At 44.3% G+C, this 12,037-nt stretch overlaps 1 protein-coding gene across 1 annotated transcript; it reads left to right on the top strand.

The window, feature by feature from the left end:
* The first annotated feature begins 619 nt into the window (after positions 1-619).
* Positions 620-7,130, top strand: LOC116894548 (ret finger protein-like 4A). The gene is made up of 3 exons (XM_032896257.1): positions 620-883; positions 2,137-2,431; positions 6,241-7,130. Exons 2-3 carry the CDS (start codon positions 2,146-2,148, stop codon positions 6,810-6,812), a joined length of 858 nt encoding a protein of 285 aa, XP_032752148.1. The 5' UTR covers positions 620-883; positions 2,137-2,145; the 3' UTR covers positions 6,813-7,130.
* The last annotated feature ends 4,907 nt before the right edge of the window (positions 7,131-12,037 follow it).

The following is a 12,037-nucleotide window of genomic DNA, read 5'->3' as shown; positions in this document are numbered from 1 at the left end:
ACTGAGAACAAGCATTATTACCTCAGCGAGTCCAAGGATTTTTTTGAAATTGCTTCAGGCTGGACTTGGTGGCAAATTCATGAAACTGCAACACTAGGGAAGCTGATACAGGAGGATCTTAAGTTGAGAGCCAGACTGAGTTATAGAGACAAGACTGCCATCGAGCCTGAGAAGCTGAGCTCCATCCCAGGACTCTCATGATAGAAAGGACCACTTCCCAAAAACCTGTCTTCCAACCTCCACAGCCATGCGGTGGCAAGCATCCACACTCATTAAATAAGCAAGCAAGCGTGAACATATCGTTTACAATGGATGTGATTGTCTTGGTTTTTTTTTTTTCAAGTGCTCAGCACATACCAGCAAGAGATTATTGTAGAAATGATTAAATGGACAACTGAATGCAATCTAAACCTCTCCCACCCATCAGGTCCCTAAAATCCCAATCACCCATCAGCCATCTAGCTGATGAGAGAACATGCCTGGATTTCACTGTATAAAAATCTCCCTTAAGCCAAACTTTAAATCTGATTGGATTAAGAGGAAACAGGTGGGGAGTAAGCCAGGCAGCGGTATCACCAATAAATACCTCACGGAGGTGGATACCACTCTAGAACTCAGCTGGGAGCCAGAAGAGAGAGCAGCAGAGGAGAGGTGAGCACAACTAGGCAGTTTCTTCCTCACTTCTCAGCTCTCCGCTGGGGACAGAGCAAAGACTTACTTCTCTGCAAGTGTTATCTGAAGCTAGCCCACGCCAGGTGGTGTAGGCACACAGGGCTCCTCACTTAAGCAGCACAAGGGGGGACAGAGACTTTCAACACACAGCATGGAGAAGTAATGGTCCTCATTCTCTTGAGTCCAACCAGGGCTTGACTGACTAAATGAGGTGGGAGACGTATGACTCCCATGGACTCCCTCAATATCCATGTGGGACAAGGGAGTTGAAATGTTCCTGGGTCAAGGTCGGCACTGTCCAATAGAAATAGGACATGACCCACATATGTAAAGACAAACATTCTAATTATCAAGGTAAGGAAGGTAAAATGAAATAATTGACCTCAATTTATTTCAATATCAAAAATTAAGGAGCTGAAGAGATAGAGATGGCTTAGGGGTTAAGAGCACCGGCCGCTCATTCAGAGGCACCACAGTCAATACCCACCTACATGGCAATTTACAACTATTTGTAACTGCAGCTCCAGGAGCTCCAATACCTCTGGCCTACCTGGGGGACCAGTACTCATGTGCACACACCCGAATGTAGACACATAGAAGTATTCATAACTAAAAATAAGAAAAATAAATCTTAATCTATATAATATACCATGCAATTAGTTTAACAATGTTAATGAAATAGTTTGTGTTCTTTTTCTCATCTTTCAAGCTGAGTGTGTGTCTTATACTCACAGCACATTGCAATTCAGATAAGCCCCACTGGACCAGTGAGATAGTTCTGTGAGTAAAGGTGCTTGACACCAAGTCTAACAACCTGAGTTCAATCCCCAGGTCCCACACGGTGGAGAGAGAAGGCTGACTCTACAAGGCTGCCCTTTGACCATCATAATGCACCACCACGGCCCACACACCTCTCCACACATATACTCACAAAAATAAGTATCAAGATGTTAAATAAAGGGCTGGAGTGGTGGCTCAGAGGATAAGAGCATTGGCTGCTCTTCCAGAGGTCCTGAGTTCAATTCCCAGCAACCACAGGGTGGCTCACAACCATCTGTAATGGGATCCGATGCCCTCTTCTGGTGTGTGTAAAGACAGCTGTAGTGTACTCATATAAATAAAATAAATCTTAAAAAAAAAAAGATGTTAAATAAAGTCAGATACATCCCTTTCCAGGTACTCCACAGTCCCATGTGGGCTAGTGGCTGCCACACTGGATAATCCAGGTAAAGACCCTTTCACCCCCTCAACTGAAAGGTCAGGGAAGAATCTTACCTGTTCAGCTAGCCTTTCAAGCAATAGAAATTCAAGGTTCTGAGTCCGATCTGCGTCTTGTTTTCTTTATAAACTGTTACTAATGACTGTGATAGTCCCGTGCCATCCCATGCAAAGATGACACTCTTCCAAGATCTAACAGTCATTCAGCTCGAAACAATTTCAGTAACGCGTATGTTTTCCCCTCAGGCACTGACCATGGCTCACTTCTTTAAAGAGAACAGCAGCTGTTATTTCTGCTTTCGTTATCTGGAAAACCCTGTGTACCTGAACTGCGGCTACATCTGCTGCCTCCGGTGCCTTGACTCACTAGAGAAAAGTCCTGAGGGGGACGGTGTACTGTGCCCCAATTGCTCTGTTGTCTCTTTGAAAGAAGACATTAAACATGCCAGACAGTTAAGGAACCTGGTTACCAAGGTCAAAGACCTAGAGCCACAGCTGAATTTTATTCTGACAATGGACCCAAGTATGAAGATATTTCAAGGTAAGATGTCTTCAAACATCTCCAAAGCCACACGGTGCCCTGGGAAAACCAACTTCCCAACATCTCCCTGCTTAATTCTGAACATTAGTTAAAGCCGGGAACCTTAAATTTCATTCTTCCCAACACACAGCAGCTCTCAATTCCCCAAGTCTGGATTGGGAGTTTCTGGGGGAAATCGTCAGCCTCTGCCTCCCAAGCGCTGAGATTTGGTGTTATACGCCATCACACAGCACCAACCTGAGATTTGTTTATTTGTTTATTTTGGGAGTATGAGGGTTTGCCTCCATGTATGTATATATGCTCACCACATGCACATGTGGGTGTGCGTGGAGGCTAGAAGAAGGGATCAGATCCCCTGAAATGGGGTTACAGGTGGTTGTGAGCTGCCATGTGAGTGCACAAAACTAAATCCGAGTCCTCCCTATGAGCAGCAAGTGATCTTTACCACTGAGCCATCTCTCCGGCCCCATCCTCCTGAAAAACTTTAAGGGCATACAATAATTAGGTCATGCCCTAGTCCTCTACTATCCAGTATGGTAGCTACCAGTAGCTACTGAACACTTGAAATAATAGTATATTATTATGTATAATGATTATATATTATATGTAATAATTACAAATAAATTATAATAAAATTATATATAATTAATATATATTATTAAAGTATAATACTTTGAATAATCTTAAGTAAAATATACTGTCATAATAGTAATTGTTCATTTTGCTTTTTTTTTTTTTTTTTTTTTTGTTTTTTTTTTTGGAGCTGGGGATCGAACCCAGGGCCTTGCGCTTCCTAGGCAAGCGCTCTACCACTGAGCTAAATCCCCAACCCCTCATTTTGCTTTTTAAATTTTTTTCAATTACATTTGGCTTGTGTGTGTGTGTGTGTGTATGTGTGCGCGCGCGCGCACGCGCGCACATGCCACAGCATATGCATGTAGAGGTTAGTGGACAACTTGCAAGAGCCAATTCTCTCGTCCCACTGTGAGGGTCCATGGGCTCAAACTTGGATCATGCAGCTTGCAGAGCAAGATTTTGCTCACAAAGTCGTGAAACTAGACCTCATATCACTTCTGATGTATTTATGAGAAAATCTAAACTTGGGGTCCACACTGAGTTTATTTTGATGACAGTACCCCCAGAAGATAACTCTTCGAATTTGATAACACCTCAATTACCTGACAACCTGCTTTGAGGTGGATTTTGATTCTGTAGTGCAAGGTTTTCCCGTCACAGCCCAGGCAGTGCTGATACTGTTGACTCACAGTGCACACGTTGATTAGCAGTGGTGAACATGGTCTGTGTCTGACAGTGAGACCCAGGATCTGAAGTGCTCAAAAGTTCCCAGGTGATTCTGATGTGCAGAGAGCATTGGGAACCGCTGTGATGGATGAAATCATTCAGGTGCTCAGGGCCCCCAGGTAGAGTGGTGGACGTCCTCTGATGATCACGTAGAGTTAGGTCTAGTTACAGACTCGGGACCTAATGGCTACACCATGTGCTTTCTACTCCTGTGTTGCAGAAAATAAGGTCTGGTTCTGCATGTGCGTGTGTATGTACGTGCATGTTGTGCGTGTGCGTGTGCGTGTGTGTGTGCGTGTGTGTGTGTGTGTTTGAGGTAATGTAGAGGTCAGAGGACTCAAGAGAATAACTTTGTGGCATCTGCTCTCTCCTTCCATCTTTATTTGTGTTTGTATATCCTGGGACTCGAACCCAGGCTTTTCAAGGCAAGGGCCTTTACCCAGTGAGCCATCTCACCATCTCCTATATCACATTCATTCTGCACTGCAGTTATGTCTTAGAGAAAGGTATGCAACTAAAATGAATTATCATAGCCCAGCGGTATATAAAATGAGCTGAGGTCAAGAGGCCAGTCTAGACCTACTGGCGTCCTAAACCCCAGGCTCAAGGGAATGAGCACAGTCCTTTCTCGTTCTCTTTATTCTTGGCAGCTGCATGAACTGTGAATGAAATGGGTGGGCTTTTTACATACTCCATCTAAAATATCAGCTGTGGAGGGAAAAGAAAGAATTTATCTGTTATTTACTTTGTTTTTGGTTTGTTGTTGAGACAAGGTCTCACAGTGTAGACCTAGCTGTCCTGGAACTCAAATAAGTCCACCTGCTTCTGCCTCTGAATGCTGGAATTAAAGACAGGCAGCAACATACCCTGCCCAGTTCTTGCTCCATCCAAACTTGTACTTACGATGCTGAAATGCATTCCAGGATATTCTTTGTGTCCAATAACTCCTTCTCCAATTAGTAAACAGTATAGTTTTCCCTGCACTAAGCCAAGTAAAATAGGAAGCTCTCCTCCTCACAGTCTGCTGCTATGCTAAAACACTGACCAGAAGCAACGCGGGAAGGAAGAAGAGCTTTACTTAGCTTACACTTCCAGGTCACAGTCCCATCATTGACAGAAGGTAAGGTAGGAAATCAAGGAGGAAAGCTGCTTGCTGACTTTTCTGGCAGGATGATCTTTCTTGTGCTTAGCCAGCTCCCTCATATAGCCTAGGACCACCTGCCTACATCTAGGCCAGCCTATATCAACTATGTCAGGTTGGCAGATAATGAAAATTAGGACAAGAGCCAGATGAAACACTGGGCTTTAGTCAAAGGGTTCAAGGTTTATGTGGGTTCCACTCTCACTTCATTAGGATAAGCGGTACTTCTCCTAGGTCCTGGTATCTAAGGGCTACTTTGAAGGCCACCAAGTTTTTCCTTTCCAAGCTTATCAGACCCTTTGAACCCATGTGTTTCCCTTAGAGAACACACTCAAGATTTAAACCATGACACCGTGTAACTCCTGGTCTGAATCGCTGCCAGGAACCCAACTTCTACACCAAGTGTATGTTTTTAATCCCAGCACTTCCGAGGCAGAATCAGGTGGACCTCTGCATGTTCATGGCTACCATGGTCTATATGAGTTCCAAGCCAGCCTCCACCATACACATCCACGGGCACAGGAATTCCTTCCTGTATCTTGACTTCCCCAAAAATTAACCTGCCCCTACTCAGGACTCCAAGCAATAACTCTTTGTTTTTTATGTGTATGTTTGTATACGTTGTAGAGGCCAGAGGACAACCTCGGCTGTCATTCCTTAACTGCCATGCACCCTGGGGACTTTGGGGGGGTAGGGGGTTAGGGGACTAGGCTAGGCGAATTGGCCAGCAAGCCCAGACATTTACCTGTCTCCATCTATCGAGCACTTGGATTGCCAAGTGTACACCTAATACCACACCTAACATTTCTATATAAGTTCTGGGGCTTGAATTCAAGTCCCAAAGCTGGTGAGGTAGCTCAGCCAATAGAAGGTCTTGTGACAAGCCTGACAACCTGAATTTGATTCCCCAGGAAGTACATGGTAGAAAGAGAAAACCAACCTTCAAGCTGTCTTCTGATCTCCATATCAATAGTGGTGTACTCACACGTGTATAAATAACGCAAAACACTTTTTAAAGAATCCAATTACCTGATGGACAGGATTAAATAGGTGACTGCAAAAAATAAATTTCCTACTGAAGTATTGTATCTTTTGCCCTTCAGATATTAAGGATTATATATGTCAAAAACTCAATGGTATTGAAATTTCCTACTGTAGTTTGGAGAAACATTTTTTGGCAACCACTTTTATTCTGTATAAAATGTTACCTAACTAGGAAGATCTAGAAATTGTCCACAAATTTCGCTTTAGAAAAAGAGTAGAATTAAATAAAAGTGAGGTATAAATAGCCCTAACAGTAAATATGAAAGGCAAAGTCTATTTTGGCTTCTTATCTTTGCTGAAATATTGGATTTTCTTTACACAGTGAACATGACCTTGGATGTGGACACAGCCCAGAACAACCTCATCATCTCTGAGGACCTGAGGAGTGTCTACCACACATCGCAGACACAAGACCGAAAGAAATGTGCAGAAAGATTCGATCCCTCCCCTTGCGTCCTGGGCTCTTCCCGGTTCACTTCAGGCTGCCATTACTGGGAGGTAGTGGTGGGAACCAGCAAAGAATGGGACATAGGCATTTGCAAAGAGTCCATCAATCGGCAAGAGGTTGTTTACTTGTCCGAGAAAAAGGGCTTCTGGACTGTGGGTGTGAGAGATGAAGAGGTCTATGCTGCCAGCACTGATCCCTTAACTGTGCTACTTGTGAACCCTCGGCTGCATAGAGTGGGTATTTTCCTTGACCTGATAGAGAAGAGCGTCTCTTTCTGGGACCTTGGCGATGGCTCCCATATCTATACATTCCTTGAAATTCCTGACACGGAGCCATTTCGCCCATTCTTTTCACCAGCAAATACTTATCCAGATGAAGAACAAGTCATCAGTATCTGTCCCGTGATGAATCCAAGCATTTTCGGGCTTCCAGTTAACCCCGTATAAGGGAAATAACCCTTGATTATGAAAGCTGCAATGGAAGTTGCTGTGTACTCATAACCATGGCTAAGAATTCTTGAGTTTGGTACACATAGGGTACAAAAAGCATTATAGAAATATAGAGAGAGGGCCTCATCAATACTAACTAGCTACAGGAAGTGGCATTTTTTAATATAAAGTATTATTATAGTTGTTTTCTTTGGAATTTGTTTAAATTTCTGCTCCCATTCATATATTGTGAACTTTTACTTTGAATGATTTCCTTTTTAGTTGCTAAACAACCGTGCATGGTGTTGTGGAATAAATAAACTAAATTAAAATTTTAGATACGACTAAGCAGGGTGATTGATTTTCTAAATGACTAGGGAATAAGACCTATATATCAATAGGAAAAGAGAAATGTGTGCATATATGCGGTCTCAACCGATTACTTCTACCATCACAAGTCACTCCTCCTGGTAGTCCTCCTGGTCCCTGTTGTTGACTCGCTGAGGCCGAGGCTTGGCTGTTTCTGCTAGACAGTGCCACCACTGCTGATCCGTAACTCTACCAAACTGGACTGCTGGTATATCCATGGAGTGTTTGAAAAATGGATCAAGCTGCCACCACTGACCTGTGAACTAAACTGCCGATTTCCAGAAAACACATATGGGAGATGTTCTAAAGAACCTTTCTAAACAGGTCCACATCCCCTGGATCCTTGCTTTCCCACTACCTCTGATGGGTGGTACACTAAAAGGGAGGGTAAGCTTTTAAGAACCATCATTAAAAATAGGTTTTGAAAGAATTAAAGTTACACATGACTTTAATCCCAGCACTCAGGAGGCAGAGACAGGTGAATCTCCATGGGTTTGAGGCTAACCTGGTCTACAGAGTGAGTTCCTGGACAGCCAGTGCTGTATAGAGACCCTGTCTCAACAAATAAAAGTCAGAGGGCCAATGATAATCTCAGCAGGTAAAGATGTTTGTTTCTAAGCCTGATAATCTGAGTTTGATTCCTGGAGTCCACGTGGTAGAAGAAAACCAATTCCTTCAAGGTGCCTTCTGAATTATACACACACACACACACACACACACACACACACACACACACACACACACACGTGCGTGCACAAAGAGAGAGACAGAGACAGAGACAGACACACACATACATTCAAAATAAATGTGATTGAACTTTTCGTTTCATGCCATCAAATTTCTAGCCCCGTAACTTCTACCTGACTTTTTGTTTGCTTGCTTTTTGTGTTTTGATAGGAAGGGAAACCTGTCACAGTACACAAAGAAAACCTTTGGGAATCAGTTTTCTCCAACCACCATGTAGTTCCCAAATTGAACTCAGGTTGTCAGGCTTCGCAGCAAGTGCCTTTACCCACTGACAGGCCACCAAGAAATGGAATAAGGTTGATAATAGTCCAAAGACTTGGGAGAGGGACAAACCTGAGCTGGGTAATGGGGAGTGAGGTGTGGGAGTGTGACTGTATACAAACCGATGGGCAGTGAGGGCGACAGTACTCATAGACACACAGTGGCATAGATACATTTTCTCACTTTGTGGAGGCTGAAAGTTCAAAGTCACATGTCAGGGTTGGTTTCTCCTGAGGCATTTAATTGGTTTCTATATGGTACTACAGTTGTCCCTCTGTGCATCTGTGTCTGAGCTCATCCCTTCCCTTTTCTTTGTGTGTGTGTGTGTGTGTGTGTGTGTGTGTGTGTGTGTGTGTGTGTGTACAGGAGTCCAGAGAGCAGGAAAAGGGACATCAAATTCCCTGTAACTGAAGTTACAAGGGATTGTGAGCCACCCAACATGGGTGCTGGAAACTGAACTGAGGCATTCTGCAAATGCCCCTAAACTGCTGGGCCAAGGCTCCTGTCCTATTTTTTTTTAATTTTTTTTAGTGTGCATGCTTACACACTACACATATATGTGCAACAATGAACATTTGGAGGTGAGCAGACAACTAGTAGTTCTCTCTTTCCACCATGTGGGTTCTGGTGACCAGTACAGGTCCTCGTGCCTGTAGCAAGTGTCTTAACCTTCTATACCATGGATTTGGACTTCATATATATTTTCATATGTACTTTTTGTTGATCCCACAACCCTTATCCCAAACCCTCCCCTTTGTTCTTATTGTTCCCCTTCCTCCCCCAGTAGTGTTCTAGGGCCTTGGGTATACCAGGCTGCACTGCTGAGCTATGACCATGTTTTTGCTCTTTCGTTTTGGAACAGTCTCACTAAGTTGCCTGAGCTGGTGCTCCTTGTCACCTTCTTGCTCCTTGGACACCTGGGATTACAGTAGTGTATACCATCTAGCCTGACACTGAGTTAACTGTGGTTAACTTCGAAAGACATTGTTGTAGTGGATCTTTTCAAGTTGTAGGTGTATGGTGTTTTGCCTGCATGTGCATCTATGTATCTCCTGCATGCTGGTGCCAAGGAAGCCAGGAGACTGTCTAGAATTATAACTACTGATGGTAAATTGAACTCCAGTCCTCCAGCAGATGCTCGTAATAAGTGAGCCCTCTCTCCAACCCCATAGCGAACAGCTCTTAACAGTAACACCCCAACAGTCACTAGGGAACATAATTACCATTTAAAAAGAAAAAAAACTCCAGGGGAGAAGGGAGCTACACAAGTAACAAGGTTGGCCCATTATAAATTCTGGCAGAAACCAGGAACAGCAATGGCCAGTTTCTTCCGGGCCTGATGCTATTGTCTCTAGGTCTCCACATTAGATGTGTTAGTCTCTGGTACCATAGAAGCACTAAGCCCGGGACCTTGTGCATGCTCAGCAAGTACTGTCCCAAACCTTACTTCTCAGTTCACTGTGCATGCACAGTACTCCCCCGAGCTCATAAACCACTGTGCACACTCAGCAAGTACTCTCCCAACCCATAGTTCACTGCACTTGAAAACATACCCTAGTTGGTTCAGTGGCAGTGTGCTTGCCTGGCATGTGCAGGGGCCCTACACTGAGTCTCAGGGTCAGCTGTGCCACCTCCACCACCGCCACAGAAAGCATCCTTGTGTTTCAGTAGCATTACCCAGTGGTTACTAGGCAAGATGTGCCCACTGGTATATAAGAGCATGAAGGTTATATTTGCTCTGATTAGGAACCTGATCAAGGTTGGAGAGATGGCTCAGTGGTTAAGAGCACTGACTGCTCTTATAGAGGTTCTGAGTTCAAATCCTGGCAACCACATGGAGGCTCACAAACATCTGTGATGGGATCTGATGCCCTCTTCTGGCTAAATGAAGGTATTAAACTACTTTTGAGTGTTTATGCACATACCCATAGATTAGTCCTGCTTTCGACCTTAGCCACCAGCCTCTTTCTGAAGGCTTTTCAGTGGTCCAAGTGCTCAGAATAAGTAATTGCTAATGGCTCAGCCCTAAACGGGCTCCATCACCTCCACACGCACAATTCAGAAGAGTGAACAAAGAGTAAGATCAAGAAGGCTGGGGAGGAGTGCTGTGAAAGGCTGTCCTCTGAACAATGCACTCACAAGCTCACTGTAGCCGTGGTCACCCCACAAACCCGAGCAGTATGCATTCCAGCAGGTAGCACTAATTGGGACATATTAGGTTACCAAAACAAACCAAAAATGGGGGACGCAGAGGTGGAAGAGGGCTATGTCGGGGAGCGCCTATAGTGTGGGAGAAGTGATGGATACAATCAAATACATTTGTTCTATTTTTTTTTTCAAGGCAGGATTTCCCTGTTATTTTTTCCTCTTATATTTATTTTCAAGCCAGGGTTTCTCTGTGCAGCCCTGGCTATCCTGAAGCTAGCTCTGTAGAGCAGGCTGGCCTTGAACTCATCAAGATCGGCCGCCTCTGTTTCCTGAGTACTGGGATTAAAGACTTGGGTCACCACACCCAGCCAAGCTAAATAGACTTTGAAAATTTGCATTTCAGTGACAATTTTGAAATAAATATTGCTCTTTAAAGCCTGCCAATTAAAGCACTGTGGCTAAAGCATAGGTCTGCTTGAAAACAAATCTGAAGAACCAAAAGAAAATACAACAATTTCCAAATGCAAAGAATCCTACAGGAAATGAGGGTCCCCAAGGAGATGGAGGAACTTGGGAAGGGGGGTGGCCTGGAACCTCCACAAAATATAAGGAGCTACAGTAAATCTACACGCTTTCTTAGAGCCATCTGGCCTGCAAGATCTTTCACTGTGGTAGTCACCAGAGCCTTGTACCAATCTGTCTTCAAGAACCTGTTGTCCCAAAAAAAAAAAAAAAAAAAAAGCAGAAGTGTACTATTAGCAGGAAATGGGGGTTCCTGTTTTGTACACAGTGAGACAGGGGAGGGTCAAGAGTGAGACTGTCTCGGGAACAGAGTTCCCGAATGAGGGAAGCTGCTTTGGCAGAGCCAGAGAGAACCCACATGCCCCAACCATGGTGGTGCACTGGCAATTAGCCACGTGGTGGCCGAGTCCCTAGGAGCCAACCAGAGCTTAGCTGTAAGGCAGATGATGTGCCAACCCCAGTGCCAGGGCTATCCTGTTAGGCAAAGACCTAAGGGCCCAAGGAAAGGCTCCTGCCTACAACCTAGTCCAGACCTTTATGGACCAAAACTTAGGAGAGCCCTTCTCATCCAATTTATTATCCAGAAGAGTTCTGCCATGGAGGAAGCCAGGGGTTTGTCCCCTCCAGGCCCACTCCACAGATATCTAGGTCAGAGAGATACCCACACATAACCTTCCCAACATGCAGGTCAACCCTGAGCATTGAGTTTTAGCGATCTCTTGTCAGCAAGAACCCCTCTCCCTTTGACAGGGCTCTTTATGCCAACCACCCCACTCCCATCTCTAAGTAATGTCTAGTCACCATTCAACAGTACGAGGGGGACTGGGAGTGGGGCAGTTTTTCATGTCAGTAAGTAAATAAACAAACAAAACCCCAAATGCTATTATCTCCTACATCATGTTCTACCCACAGACCCACTACATCTCGGACTTAAACCACACTGCATTCACAGTAGAACCAAATCTCTGCCCCACTGCAAGACCCACTCACGAGGGTCCCTGCCTTCGTGATATAGCTTAATCTTTCCTAATAATCTTCTGTGTGTGTACATATAACACATGCAGATATGTGTCTAAGAACGTAGAGGCTGGTGGTAAACATCAGATGTCTTCCATTTCTCTAAAATCTGTTACGGTATGTGTATGTGTACATCGGTGTGTGCATGGGCACAGGTGCAGCTCAGAAGACAACACTGG

The sequence above is a fragment of the Rattus rattus genome, chromosome 2 (assembly GCF_011064425.1).
Source record: "Rattus rattus isolate New Zealand chromosome 2, Rrattus_CSIRO_v1, whole genome shotgun sequence".
Lineage (NCBI taxonomy): Eukaryota > Metazoa > Chordata > Mammalia > Rodentia > Muridae > Rattus > Rattus rattus.
This window is presented reverse-complemented; position numbering and strand designations above follow the sequence as displayed.